Source organism: Rhinolophus ferrumequinum, chromosome 8 (genome assembly GCF_004115265.2).
Source record: "Rhinolophus ferrumequinum isolate MPI-CBG mRhiFer1 chromosome 8, mRhiFer1_v1.p, whole genome shotgun sequence".
Classification (NCBI taxonomy): domain Eukaryota; kingdom Metazoa; phylum Chordata; class Mammalia; order Chiroptera; family Rhinolophidae; genus Rhinolophus; species Rhinolophus ferrumequinum.
The window spans coordinates 59954672-59970792 of NC_046291.1; the positions used below are offsets into that span (position 1 = coordinate 59954672).

At 36.2% G+C, this 16121-nt stretch overlaps 1 protein-coding gene across 2 annotated transcripts in view; it reads left to right on the plus strand.

The window, feature by feature from the left end:
• Positions 1-707: 707 nt before the first annotated feature.
• The window catches only part of KCNH7 (potassium voltage-gated channel subfamily H member 7), a 423623-nt gene continuing 408209 nt past the window's right edge, over positions 708-16121 (plus strand). For both annotated transcript variants that reach the window (XM_033112181.1, XM_033112182.1), the window contains exons 1-2: positions 708-1118; positions 2784-3014. In XM_033112181.1, the coding sequence (XP_032968072.1) occupies positions 1043-1118; positions 2784-3014 (307 nt within the window). In that variant the 5' untranslated portion in view covers positions 708-1042. The remainder of the gene's footprint in view (positions 1119-2783; positions 3015-16121) is intronic.

Here is a 16121-nt window from a genome sequence, read left to right on the forward strand (position 1 = left end):
AAGTCCCAGTCACCCCTCAACCTTGCATCTCCTCAGAGGTTGTAGCAGTGAAACTGGGCATGCTCAGCCGCGGCGCCAGCAGCCTTGTCTTTGGGAGGCGCGGCTCAGCGCCGGGCAGGGGCTGGAGCGCCCATTCAGCTCCGGCTTCAGCGCCTATCTCCGCGGAGCCCGTGGGTCCAAGTGCACCCTGAGGCTAACTGCACCCTTAAAACTGGCTCATCCTCAATCTTCAACCTCCTTAATGCCACCAGAGTTTAGAAATAGTCCTTATTGAGGGATTGTTTTCCCACCTGTCTTTTCTTTGCAGCTTAGCTACCGCAGCGTGAGGAGCTCAGGGATGGAGCCCGTGGCTGGCGGCCGCAGAGATCATCTTCCTAGAGTAGCTGTTTGTCACTGAGTTTTGGAGATTTCTTGGCTGGCTTCCGCTAAGCACGCTTGAGTAATCCGAGCTGTGGCGGCGCCTAAGCTCTCCGGATAAAGGGAGTGTGTGTGTGTGTGTGTGTGTGTGTGTGTGTGTGTGTGTGTGTGTAGGGGAGAAGGCGGGGATAGAAACGTCAACCCTTCCCCCCACCCCCACCCCCCAGCCTCCTTTTCTTTCTACCCTTCCTGCAACAGCCACACAAGTCTTCCATCCCCCCTCAGCCAGCCTCACAGCTCTGGGCCACCTCCAGGTTAAGCCCATTTGCACTGGGAAATTGGCGCTGTTTGGGAGAAGAGAAACAGATCGATTGCCCTTGTGACTCCCCGCCCCCTCCCCCACGGCTCCCTCCCCCGCCGCCTCCCCTCACCCCGCCTCCTCCTCTCTCCCCACCCTTAAACCTTCTCACCGGCGGCAGTCCGGAAGGTGAGGGGAATGGATTGGACTCCGGTGAGGAAAGCGGGTATCTAGAAGTGGTGCTGATGGGAGGAGACTGCTGGTTTCCAAAGAGGATGCTCTGCTACCAAGAGCGGCTCGCGCGCTGGCCTGGGCTCTAGCCGGAGGAGAGATCCCGGGAGAACTCCGGAGCTCGCGGGGAGCGCTCCTCGGAAGACCGAGGTCAACATGCCTGTTCGCAGGGGGCATGTGGCACCACAAAACACATTTTTGGGGACCATCATACGGAAATTTGAAGGGCAAAGTAAGTTCATTTGTTCGCTTTTCTCTCCCTCGCTTTCTGCTTTGATAGTGCACTTAGCGTCCGCCGCTGACAAGCGGAGGAGACGGCAACTCCGGGCTCTGACAAGTTAAGAGGCTGTGAAACGAAGCCAGGAGGTTCGAATGGCAGCGGGAGTGTTCTCCCTCTGATATTAATTTTGATTTACATTTTAGATTATGGTCTCCATTGTAGGAGGCAATTGGATACTGCTCTCCCACTGCTCCATTATCTGCCTTGCTTCTCAGTGTCCTGCTCTTTTACTATCTTAAAGGCAACGAGCTAGTAGAACCTGAGTTTATATTGTGAGACTATTATAGACTTATTAAAAGTCAGGAGCAGGGCAAAGGATATTGTTGGAACAAGAGAATGTGAATGGTAGCAGCGACGTAAATGGCTATGCAAACTGCATTTTACCTTGGTTAAATTGCAAGGCTGTGGTATGACAGGGATGCTTGCCTGCTGCTAGTTTATAGAGGCTAAACTTTGCATTGAATCAATGCAAATATATCCCATGCAGAATGCTCTGAAAAAAGTAATATCTGCTCCGTGTTAGTTCCCAGTTCATTATGCAAAATAATATTTCTGTCCCTTTATTATCTTCTTAAATTTCCATCTAAACATTTAAAAATTGAAGTGCAATAAGTACATCCCACAAAGACTGTGAGAGAAATTTAATATTCTCATGTAGACAAGCTATAAAGAATTAATTATTGTTATATAAATATGTTCATTTTAAATCCTTTGCTTGTTAATTGATATTTGGCATTTTCTTAAAACCACATTAACACACATTTATGTTGTACATTTTGCAGTGATATATATGCCTTTAGTGACATGAGTATATAGTATCTTGTGTATAAAATAAACTTGTGTATCCTGCTTCATACTCTATCTAGAAATAGTAAATATAATCTGTGGTCAAAGTTAATAAACCCTTTAGATTAAAATACCTACTGCTACATAAAAATTCAGATTTCTCCCAAGGTAAAAGTGAAAAGGTGTTAACATGATATTTATTTTGTATGCGGATGTGTGTGTGTGTGTGAATTTTTATGTTCTGGAAAATATGTATCATGAACAGGTGAACCTTTGCATTATTGGACTCCTAATTAATGTGAAATAGTTTCATTAGTGTTGTGTGTAGTATGCCTTAGAGATATAGAAAAAAGCCAAATTCAAGAATAATGACTACTTTGAGAAAGATGTACTCTAAGGGTCAGGGGTGAAGTGAGAAATCTGACAGCTACAGGATGTTTCATGGTTTTGGCCTTGAAAATATTTACTATACAATTAATTACATGACATTCTGAAAATATCAATGGGGCAGCTAGCTGTCTGAGTATGCATTAGGACCTAAGGGAGTTACAGGGAGTGAGAACTATGTTATTTGGATGATTACATTCTCAAAATTTGAAGAGTAGTGTCTTAGTACTTTTTTTGTTGTTGTTAAAACTACAGAGCCATTACTTTCACATTTAAGGTTGTTACTGTCCCCTCCCCCCCCACACACCTTTTAAAAGCCTGGATATTTAGCAATTTGGGAAGCACCTGCATTTCAGATCTCCTATTCTGCAACAAATTGTTCCAGTGTTTATCAGAATCTTGTGGAAACTTTTTAAAAGATACCTTACTATCTTCTTATTACAGATAAAAAATTTATCATTGCAAATGCCAGAGTGCAGAACTGTGCCATCATCTACTGCAACGATGGGTTCTGCGAGATGACTGGTTTCTCCAGGCCAGATGTCATGCAAAAGCCATGCACTTGCGACTTTCTCCATGGGCCCGAGACCAAGAGGCATGATATTGCCCAAATTGCCCAGGCATTGCTGGGGTCAGAGGAGAGGAAAGTGGAGGTCACCTACTATCACAAAGATGGTAAAGTTTATTTAAAATTTCATGTATTTGGTTCCATTGAAATGAAATTTTGACAACTGATTACTGAAAGTTCATATGCACAGAAGCCCCAAATATTCAGGTGTAGATATGCTTGGCTTATAGTATTTTAAGATTCAACAAATATGGGTACTCTCATTAGTAGACTAGTAGGAACAGTTTCTTCTTTGAATAAGGGTACTCTGTACTCTTCAAAAGTTTAGTAACTTTTGTCACTAATGTCACTGAGGATAAAAGGCCACAAATCAGTCTTACTCTCTCTTTTAAGGAATATAAAAAGGCCAAAGATTTACTGGTTGTATTGATATGTATTTGGTGGGAGAGAAATGCAGAGTTTTATTTGCTTGAACTTGAAAATGTTTTTAAAGCAAAGTCTTGTTGGAAACCGTATACCTGGAACTAAAACTATTCCAGTTACATATTTTTCTTGGGTCTTCGGCTTCATTTGACAGGCACTACTTCTTTTCTCTTTTGCTCCTTTTTATACATGATCAAGGATAATATATAAGAACTTATAAAATTGATCTAGTGAACTTATGTATATTCAAATAATAAAGACTGTTCTTGTATGCAAGATTTGTCCTAAAAAAAGAAACGAAGAAAAGGAACTATGAGACTGTGGAGTTATTAGTATTCATTTTTAAAGCTGCAGCAAAACTGGTATCTCCAATTTAAGGTCATACCTCAACTTCAAGGGCACTCCTCCTTCTTTCAGTCTTACTATAGGAGCGTAAATATGTTAGATCTATAATAGTTCTCAAAAAATACGCATTTAAAGGACAGGCATTCATTAATTAAATGCTATATGTATATTCACATGTAATGAATATTGAGATATACCCATTTTTAAGTGTGCACACTGAATGGTAGTTGACAATTTAGGGATAAAGGTAAACAGGTTTAAAATTCATGCTGTAGTTAGTTTTGTTGACATTGCATTAGCTTTTGTTTTTTATTCCATTGACAGAAATTAATGAGACAGAAGGGTATCTAGTCAGATTTTTAGGTAACTAAAGTTTTAAAAATGAATACATGAGTGATGTGTCATAGCCTATATCGTATAGTGACTTGTCATTTGGTAAAATACAGAGAACAAATCCTAGCAGGTAAAAGGTTTAACTCTTCCTCTTCTTCTTTCAAATATTTCATGACGGAAAATGTATAATTTTTAATTACTGGATTTTCTATCAACTTGAGTCAGTATGCATAACAAAGTATGATTGGAAAAACAGGTTTGTATAACTTTGGATTACTCTGGAATGAAAACAATTATATGATTATCAACCAACATAGAGATTGTTTTTAAAGTTCTTCTAATTTTCCCCCCACATTTCAATCAGTAGTGCTGGCAAACCAGAAAGCGCCTAATTTAATTGCTCTGTTGTCTTGAAAGCATTTCTTTGGCTGAGGCTTTCACTACCGAAATGCAAAACTGGTCTTTGTGTGTGTGTGTTTCTGATGCCAAGAATTTGACTTTTGGAATAATTTGAATGTCCGATATATATTTTTTTCTATCTGAATATTTATCATGATGTTGACACAGTGTGTATTGTGGTTACTGCATGTCATGTTTGGGTCACATATGTTTCCCGGGACATTTCAGAATTTTTTTCAACTTATAGACTTTAAGCATAAAATGAATCTGGACTGTCCAGATTACTAAGATACTAACTATATTTTTCAGACAGTGTTTTCAAATAGAAATTGTTCTTTATTATACTGCAAGTGGAATGGTGATGTTTTGAAACCTAGTTTGACTTGTATAATGTGAGTGTGTAAAATAATCTAAAAACACCTTTAAAAAAAGGGAATTTAATGTGGAACCACAAACTTTAATGTAAAAATTTCTGCAGTGCAGATGCTGGTACATTGACTAACGCAAATCTTCCTATCTGAGTGATTTGCTTGGTTATATGAATTAAAACTTCCCTGTTTTGGAGAAATAATTTTTATTTGGAAGCTTGTTTAGGTATATAAATATCAACCTTTGATTTTGATTCTTCTGGCTTCATTTTCAGATGTGACTAAGTCAATGAGAAGTAGGGTATCTTTAGAGTTAATGGCAAATGCTGTCTATTTTGCTTTAATTGATATGGGAAACATGAGGTGATGGGTCAAGCTTTTCCATTTCTTCCAAAGAAAAAGATTAATTTGAATGAGCTCTTTAGATTGTGAAGACAGTCAGAATTACTTGCTTTGAATGTGATAAACTTGTATTTTTGCTACAAGTTTATATACCTTGAAAAGGATCTTTCAAGTGTATTGTTTTTATTCTCATGGCAACTGCAAAATAAGAGTTTGTAAAATCCAACTGCTTGCCTCTTAGAGACCTGCCAGCCAGTTTATATTTATAAAAGCAGGAAGGGACAAAATCACCAACATTTTCATTGGTTTGTTTAAAAAATTTTCCTTAATTCTTTGTTATTGAGCTCACTTTTAAGAGGTTCTTGAGAGGTTTCTTAAGTATATTCAGTAAATGCTTTCTTATTCTTTGTTTAGCATTTCCCAGGAATATGAATAGTGATATAAGAAGCACAAGAGCAAATTAAGAAAAAGTTGAGCTATTCTGTTTCTACTTTTTCATTCACTCAAAGTGGAGGAACAAAATTATGAGCATGACATTATTTCTGAACGCTTGTTTTCCAAAGTGGCCAGAGGCTTGATGAGCAGTTTAAACCCGTGATCTATGCAATGAGTTCACATTGATGCAGTGCACGGTGCGCTGCATGGTCACCATTGAGAAGCGACACTTCCTACCATATTACTTTATGGGATTTTACTAGGTACAGTTGGATTCACTGTTTACTAGAATCTCAAGTTTTTTAAAAGCTCGTTATATGCAGTAGGGATATTTGACAGTCCTCCCTTTGAGGATTCTATTTTACAGGTTAAGTCATTATTGCATAAATCATTCTTGGCAGCTGTGAAATATTGCTAGAGGTGATAAAGCTATAAATCCTTTGACATAAAACTCTAATTGTTCAAAACTATAATTATGCTGAGGCTTGTATAAGGATGGGCAAGTGTTTTAATAGTGTAATACATTCACTTTAAAAACACCTTTTTAGGAATAGTGATTGAGAAATAGCAAACACTTCAGTTATTAACTATCTTATAGTTTGGAGAGGATGTTAATTGGAAGAACACAGAAAAGAATAATTCAGTTAATCATTTCTTAGTTTATTGCTCATCCTATTTGGGTGGTGTCATGGATTAGAGCTAGCTAGTTGAAGTGCTAAACCACCACTTCAGCCATATCATTTTTACTTTAAATTATCTAGCAACTCTAAACATTTGGAAAATCAAAGTGGATTTCTCCAAGAGAAATAAAGGTCTTAAGCCAGTAGGAAATCAGAACATAAAATGCATTATTTTTAGAGGTCAGAGTATTCCTATATTTTTGCTATTGAGCTTTGAAACATAGTACAATGGCAATTTTGTTAACAAAAGAGAAATATCCCTGTCTTTGTGTTGCCTTTAAAGAACTAATGGATAATAAGGGGCTAAGGGAAGTCCTGTTTTGATCCAGACAGAGACCAGATCCAGACAGGGCACCAGTCATGCTGGGACCAGTACAAAGTTCGGGAGGCAGTGCTTGATTCAACTAAACTAAAAACAGAGTTTGGTTTGGTAACATTGCATCTACCATCTCTAAAGGTTATTTGGATAGACTTTATAGAAAGCGTTGTGTTGTTGTAAGTGAAGGTGAAGGTACATACTGAGGACCACCTTTCTCTAAGGTATTGTTTTAGGCACTGAAGGAACAATTGGAGGAGATGCAAAGGAGGATACAAACCGAGCTCTGCTTTTAGGATATTTGTATTATAGAGTGACTAATGTTCATTTCTATCTTCCTCTCAATATGTTTTCAGGAAATTGTTTTTAAAGAAAAAATAATATATGAACTATGAATGAAGACACTATCATATAAATGGAAACAGAATTTAAGGTTCATTACCACCCTTCCTCTAGTCCACAACTCTAATATAGATGTGTTTATGTATATTTCCTGTCACCTTTTGTCATTTATATACAATAATAACTTATTAAGGAAACAATGTAGTTTAGCTAAAATTTCAATAGCTCAAAAACATATCTTACAGTAGCTTTATATAAGTTATAGGGCATGTAAAATATTTAACTCTCCTAATTCCTGAATTGTGTAGTAGAGATGCAGATGATAGTTTTTTGAAAAGAGTGAAAGTATATTTTATGTGTATATAATTCAAACAGAAAGATTTTCTGGGAATATCTTGCCTAGTTTGTTTTGGAGTTCACTTTAACTTTGTGTTTACACATTTTCATGTTCTGCCTAATAGAGTATTACTGTAACAACAGTAATCTTAAAATACATTTTCTTTTGTATACCTAAACTTCCTAACAGCTCATGGACTCTGGATATTGTATAGACTTTAAATTGGATCAGTTACATTTGTTGATAAAATCAGAATGATCAAGAAACAATCCTCCTCACACTTTGAAGGCTTTGTTTCAGTATTGTCCCAAATTAAAGCAAAATGTCCTAAAACCATGGGTGGGTTCTGCTCATCCGTCCCTTTTCTCCACCCACCGGCACCATACCTCTAAGCCACTGGTGCTAAAAAGAGGCCCCATTGTTGCTCTGCTTGAGAGATAACTACTCAGTTATTTTTATACCCAAGGGGCTTAAGCACAGGGTCAGTTTAGGGCTATATGCAAAGGCTAGACTTTGTGGGATTAAACAATTTATCTGGCTTCCACTGGCTTCCAAGGTCATTTCTATTTGTAATTTTTTGCTATAAATAATCACTAAATCAATTATTGATGGTTAGCAGCCAGGAGAGCCCTAGGATAATTGAGTCACAGGGGAGTAGCAGTTGGAGTGTGAAATGTGAAGACATCAACACTCATCTGGCCAGCTAACCTGGAAATCTCAGGGTCATTTCTTGTTTTTCACTCTCCCTCTCCTCCCTAAACCCAATTAATTGGTCACTAGTTCTTTTCAATCTTTACATTTGAAATAGTTCCCGGGGCTTCCCTCACTTCTTCAGCACTGGTAAATGCTCTAGTAAAAACTCTCTTAATCCAGAGTATTGAGTACTGAAGTCTTCCTCCCTCTCCAATCCATGCCCCGCAATGCCATCAGACAGCTACTTGTGCAACCAGAATTACATACTCTGATGACTTACTGGAGCCACGCATCACTGTAAATGAATTTGATGTATTAATAATGGGTATGACTATACCATAAGGTATACACTCTTATTATCCCCATTTTATGAGAAGGGCACTGAGACCCCAAGAGACTAATTTGCCAAATCACACACATCTCATAAAGTGGTGAAGTTTGAGCCCTTAACAACACTGACATATTTTCTGCTCAATGCAATTATGTCTTCACTTGGTGGAAAAACCTATCTCATTCATTAAAACTCTCAGGATAAAGTTTTAGACTCTTTAGTGGGATGCTTGGTGCCCATTCACAGTTGAATTGACTTGGATTTCAAGTAGGGTATGTTTAGAGGAATCAGCTGGGTTCCCAGCTCTGACAACAGCTAGGGGAACTTGACCAAGTTTACTTTCTTGGTCCCTCAATTTTCTTTTCTAATTTATATCTACTTTGTTAGGTGAGCGAACACGTTGTATACAATAAAGTACACAGCATTCTCTTTGGCATGGTTTCTTACCCATAATATGTGCTCAATAAATATCAGTTAGTTGAATATCAACCCAACTCCATTTCTCTACAAATCTTATGTTCCAATAATAATTGACTGCTCAGTATCTCAAATGAGCCATGCATTTTAATTTCACCAATTATTTGCTTGCCCTTCACAAGGTTTCCTTTATCTATAATAACCAGTACAAAGAGTCTCTGAATGGATCACTAGTCCCTCAGCTTCTCATCCTAAAGAAACATTATCATCTTTTCAAAAACAGAACACAAGACTTGTGTGTGCAATCCTTCCTGATGCCCCACTGCTTGCTCCAGAACATTAATTAACATTTCTCTGTGTCTCTGTAACACTTGGTTATCAACTGCAGTGTAGCAGCTGGAGTGTGTTACCTGTCATTACATATTATTGTACCTAATGTAATCTGGTTGTTTTTATGTTATCTGTTTTTTGTTTGTTTGTTTGTTTTAGCTCATTCAGAAGAAACACCAAGTCTTATTAATTTCTATGTCCAGAATATATGGAAGAGAGCCTAGTATGAAGTATGTGCTGAATTAGCACTTGAACAAAGAATAAAGAGAGGATGAGAAATGATACCATAGAGCTGGAAAAACAAACAGATTGAGATCAGGAGATCCTGAGAAAAATGAGTTACAGGGAAAGTGTGATGTTTTGATTTTTCTTGTTTTCTTAAGAACACTTCCAAAATGTTCTTAAGAATAATTTTCACCTTAATTTTATTAATGGACATATTTCTTTGCTTAATAAGTTAGGGTATTAAATAATCTTCATAGCCTATAACTATGCAAATAGCTAGAAAGATATTTAATACAAAGTTAGAGAGTAGCTATTAACCAGAAATTGTTAACCAGTTTTCCAAGTGTAACTCACTCAACAGCAAATCAAAATGACTCTCACTAGTGTCACCAACAAGCTCGATGCAATAGCCAAACCCAAAGTTCTTGTCTGTTCTTTTCTGAATTGAATTCATAGCTGTGTTTGACACACTCTACTTACTACAGAAGCTACACAATGTTGGCATTTTATCTCTAGTACAGCATTTTATTCTTCAGTGTTTTCTTGAAAATTCTTAATTGACAATAAAGCTGATCTCAGGGTCACTCAATAATGAGAGTGTTGAATCCAAAATAATAAAGTTAGCTTAGTAGTAATAAAAATTATTATTAAACATTATTATTGTCAAATGACTGTGTTCTCTGTATATACTGAGCTGTCTGCTTTTAGCAAAAGTATTGAACTACCAAGAAGGAATAGAATCAGGCAGCAGTAAGACATTAATCGCCATAGAGGAAATTTGTCCTATTACTGAATAATTAAGAAGGTCAAATTGCTACTTGTCACAGATTGATTATGAGAAAACGCAGTACCAGGCTCTTGTTGCCATGACTGGATATTTTATATATGCCTCTTGTTCCTTTAATTTATATGAAATACCTAACTGAGAAAATCAAAGTACTCTTTCTGTGGCTAGCTCAGATCATGGCTGAGGCAACTCCGGTGCCCTTGCCTCACTTGAAGTAGGTCTGCCTGTGTACAAACTCTCCTTGTCCTGGTTTCCACTTATTTGCGCCCTGTCTCACACTACTTTTTACCTTGGGTAAAACAGTCTTGGCTGGTGCTTAGGGGGTTAAAAATTGGGGAGAGTGAGAGAAGACTGTGGGTGCATTTCTGCCTTTTGTTAGCTCAGTTTGTAAAATGATCTCAAAGTGGCCTGTGCCAGGCAGGAAGACTACCTGAGCTATACTGCTTTTGTTTATCTGCTTTTCCCTCTGTGATGACCAGTTAGAAGACATGGGAACAGCAGGTCGAATCTCACCATTGCTGGTTTTATGGTTTCCTTTTCCTGTTTTTTTGTTTTTTTTCCTTCTTCTTCTTTCCTGAGGATCTTTAGGAGTGTTTCTGTTTGTTTTTCTTTGTTTTGAAAGCATATTAATTACTGCATGTTGTTTGATATGTGGGTTTTGAGAAACATGTAATAACTGCATGGGTTCAAGACAACTTAGAATGGCTGTAACTTCTCATACTGGCTATTGAACACTGTGCTCAAAACACCCTCTTTAATTCTATTCAGTGAAGTCTGTGTTAATGACCGAAGATGATGGGCATAATGATAAAAATTAAAGTGTAAAATTAGTGGTGGTATCATAACCATTGTCTCAAAGATCAAGGCCAAAGAACAAAATCTAGGACAGACTAAATCAAGTATTTATATGTTAAAAATAATAAAAATCTGTTTGTGTTAGAGAAGACCCCATATTGAAATCACATTCCTAAGATCTTTGAATGTACTGATTAATATCACATGAATCCAATAAAATTAATGTTAGGCCTATGCAATATTATATGTTATGTGAAAAATTTTAATCAAGTTCCCATTTACTTCTCTCAGCGAAATTAGTTAAAACTTCTTCTAGTTTTGCTAAAAATTTCTGTATATACCATCCCTTTTCTTTAATAGTGTTAATCAGTTGGTCTTTAGCTATACATTTATTGCCAATACAAACAGATGTGCTCTTCAAGTTTTAATCCCCATGGTCGTATTTCATGGATCATAGCCCTCCACCCAATTTAGATCTTCTCCCTAAGTACCAATGTTAACTGAGTTCTAATTCTGTGACTGGCTCTTTATATGTTACTTTATCTGATTTTCATGACAGCTTTGGGAGTAGATATTATCCCATTTTACAGATTAAATTGAAGTTCAGGGAAGTTAAGTACTGATGACCACAGAATAAGGTGGAGATGAGGTTTAAAATCTAGATTTGTCTATGCTTGCAAATGTTACTGCCTCCAAATGATACACTTTTTAAACCTTATCCTACCCCATCCTGTGTGTCCTAATTCTAGTTTTTAATCATAGATTTACTGATTATCTGAAGCGTGAATCTGATTAATTTAATTCACACTGAAGAGTAAACGCAGCAAGCTTTATCCTAGGTATTTTGTATTTTAAACAGAATTGTGTCAATTAAAAGGAATCTCTGTCTGCAGGATGTTCAATTTCAGTAGAGTGAGGATAGCTAGCATGTGCCTATAATTTTTGCGTAATTATTAATGGCACTCTTTTTGTGGTCTTAAAAGCATCCCCATTTTGGACTGTAAATTATATGGTCAGTTTATATCTGGGGGGATACTTTTGCTTAAGGGCCTCCCGGAAGTCTGAAAGAGAATTCACATAGTAGTGTGATTCAGTAGCAGAAGCTCTATTGTGTTCTAATGCTTTCCTTTTCCCAGAACTAACTTTTATTTCTTAGGAAAATTATATGATTTGACCAAATTCACCAGTAATATTTAAAAGGGAAAGCATACATGTACTGGTGTGAAGAGTTCCTGGTTTATTTACAACACCTCCAATTTTCTTCATCGGGGTCTGAATGTCACACCGGGTTCCTGCTACACACCCTACTTTCTTGTGCCTCTGAGCTCCTCCCAGAGGCCATCAGTCTGTCCTCTGCACGGTCTTCTCTAAATCCCTCAGGCACCCTTGTCCAGTTTCCTAACATGTTTTCCCTTGTGTCTATCAGAATACTTATGAAGTTATCTTGTAATAATTTGTTTCTATGTCTGTTTCTTCTATTCACTGTTAAAACTCTTGAAGGGACTTATTAAGACACTTATTTAAAAACAGAGAAAATTGATGGAGAGCGAACGATAAATTTAAAAGAACCCATGAATACACTTGTTTACCAATGAAAATGTCAGGTGGCATGTTCTAGAGAAGTCTCATTCATTCAATTTCCCATGCCAGTCATTTTACTAAATATAAGAGTTCTAAAGTTAACAACCTACATTGCTTATTAATTGAATAACTTAATAAGTTACTGCCATATGGTTATATATTATGAAGCAATTTATTCTAATACTTAATAACCTGTACTCTTTAAAAACAGACATAACTCATCACTCTTTTTCAGTTAGCCTAGAAAGAGAGAGGAGAATGATCAGGACAGTTCAGATAGATTCTTGATGCCTTTCTTGATGTCCACTGGTCACTAAAATAAAAAAATATATATATATGTTATTATAATAATAAGTGCAAGTTTGCAAGCCATCCAGCCCTCTCTGGAAATCCTTAGTTGAATACATATGATGAAATACTTATAAAACCCTGAAGTTATTCTGATTTCTTTTCCTGCTGTCTGCATCCACACCCTGAAAACAACTTCATACTTACATTGCTTTCCCAACACATTTCATTATTGTTCCCAACCCAAGTAACGTATTGGGATTGTAAAGAAGTCTGTAAGGTATCACAGACACTTCATCAGTCACATCCTGATACAGGATTTCCTCGCCTCAACAAGGACTTCGTATCTCTACTCTCTCTCAGAGTGGTTTAACTCCACTGTCAAAAAAAAATTAGAAAATATAGAGAACAAGTAAAAAAAACAAATAAGCTATAATTTTGAACCAAAGACATAGCCACTGTTAAAATGATGGGATGTAGTCTATCTGTAATTTTTCTACACAAACACACACACACACACACACACACACACACACACACACTTTTTACAAGACCAGAATAGCACTATACAAACTGTAGCCTGTTTTTCTCACTGAGAAATTTATCCTGAATCTTTAAATGTTTTAATGATTATATAATATTTAACACATGAGCAGTTTGAAAATTATTTTAATATTCACAAAATATTGCATTAAAGGAAATAAAATAACCAATAATACCTTGTTACTGAGCAAGGTATTATTATATCCACCTTTCACAATTCTAAAAAGCATACAAATATCCTGTGTATCTATCTTGCACACTGGCACTATTTTTTTTCTTTAGTGTATATTCCGAGAAGTGTAATTTCTGGGTAAAACAGTGTGTGTATCTTAAAAACCTTTGGTACTTCTTGTCAAACTAAACTCTAAAAGAGAATGCATTTAATTGCACATTTACTGTGTACAGTAAAACTTGCATTCTTTTAAATTTTTGTTGACCCAATAAAAATAGTATCTTATTATCTAACTATTGAGTTTAACCCACAATCTTTACTGAAAAACACATGTAGAACATATTTGGGACAATTTATTTTCTTATTTAAATGAAACACTGTTCACTATTGCCAAACCTAAGGACCAATGGGAATCTCTCCAATACCTTATTGTCCTTACTGAATGCACCACCCCACAGCAGGGTCAGTCTTCCAAGAACTGCTATTTACATTCACATTTCCATTTCAGTTGTTTGCTGGCAGTTTTCTCAGCCTCAGAATCAGAAACTAGGACCAATTTTTGACTACTTAGCAGCATTCCATGAACTTTTTCTCCTTTCTATTTGGAATAAGTTGGATTTTAAGTTATTTTCAGTATTTCTTTATTACCTATGTTGACTATGATGAAAATCTTGATTAGTGAAAGAGTTTTTAATTTGGTAGCTTACATTGAATATATATATATATATATATATATATATATATATATATACATATATATATGTATATATATGTGAGTGTATATATATGTGAGTGTATATATATATACATATATATATATATGTATTTAAAATTTTATAGTTTTGCTTAGATTCAGAGAGACTGGCATGGAAGATAATATACTCAATTAATAAACATGAATTTGGAATGCCCTATAACAGAATTGAAATATACTTATAAAACATAAATGGCATTAAATGCTCAAAATTACAAAATAATTGTGAGGAAATATATGTGACAGAAACTCATCGTAGTATTGCCTGTATCCCAATATAATCCTACTGAAATGACTGCAGGGAACCAAGGCTGCCTTACATAACCAAGACATGCAGAGTGGAGGTAATCTGATCTTCCTAGCTGTGACTCAATTCTCAGGTCTTCCCTCCAGGTGTTCTTTATAATGAATGTCACTTAACCAAGCCTCAGTAGGATTTATGAATTCCCAGATTGCTGTTCTCAGAATTTGCTCCCCAAGTGAAGGACTACAAAAAAAAAGTCTCTGATGATATACAACCTCAATTGTGCTGTTAGCCAGCTTCTGTTCAGTTCTCAAGAGCCAATTGCAGGCCTTGTATTTTTCGCAGTTCATGTTCGTAGAGGGAGCAGAAAGTGTCCTACTGAAATTTCATACCCATCAACATTCATTATTGTAAATATATTCACAAAAATGTGAGTGCAGTGCGAGTTACACAACATTTTGTTTTAATTATTGATTCCTCAGACGATTCCAATAACTTCGATGATGAATTTCCCTCTGGAGAATACTGTATCTAAAAGTGTTAGTCCTTTAGCATTAGTCTAAATTTTTTGAAAATGTGAAGGATACTAACTATGTTCTCTAAAATCTTTACCAAGTAAGAGGTTTATAATATCATTCTTAATTTTACTATAGTAACAGAAAATAAAGACAAATGTCTGGTTGAGGTACAGCTCAGCTACAGAAATGAAAATTAACTTCAAGTATAAAAGGAGAAGCAAGAGTATTTTCATTAATACTTCTATGGCATTAGAAAAATTGTTAGTAACATTAATTTTTTTTTTCCAGAAGACATGGCTTAGAAAGTTTAGTTGGAATAGCTGATGTTACAGAATTTGAAAATTAAAATGAAGATGATGCCTGACCTTTTAACTATTTTAGCTACGTGACAGAATACTTGGAAAAGATAAACAAAAGAAATCCGAGGGGTTTTATTTACATTCCAGCAGAAGGGATGTGTGCTACCTTACAGATTCCAAGAACCAGGGAATACAAAACTCAGAAACTTTTTTTTAAAGTCATGGCATTATCATGTAGCCAGGTAGGACTTCCTTGCTACCAATCTCATTGTTACAGAATTGGAATAATCAACTCTTCCCCATTTCCATAACTAATTTAAGCATAACTCATATAAAAAAAATCAGATCCTGGAATGATGTTCTTTTTGCTGTTTTTATTTTATTTACATTCATGCACACTGGTATCTTGTTCATGAGTTCAAAGAGTGGGCTTCTTAAATTATCTGTCTCCAGCAACTTACATCTTATTCTATAACTGGGATGAGTTAAAAAGCAGAGTGTGGTTTGAGTAGTTTAAATAACATTAATAATAGCTATCATTTATTGATCACATACAATGTGCTAGTACTTCGATAAAAATCTCATTTTCCCAATACTAACAACATCCTATGAAGTCAGTATTTGTTCCCATTCTGCAGATTGGAAAGATGAAGTCAATAAACTTTCCCAAGGCGATACAAGTAGTATATAACAAAGCTTTAATGTAAGTGCAGTTTGTCTTCTTTCAGAGCCTATGCCCTCAGAATTCTACTGTACCACCTCAACGCTCTTGTTGTCCATGTAGGGTTCCTGACACACACAGTGTATACATGTGTAGAGTCAAGTCCCATCTTGACAGAAAAGTGTGAATTGTTTCTGGATTTCAGGCATGTTTTAAATTTGGAGGATTCAAATCTTTTTCTCCTAAATGCAATTAG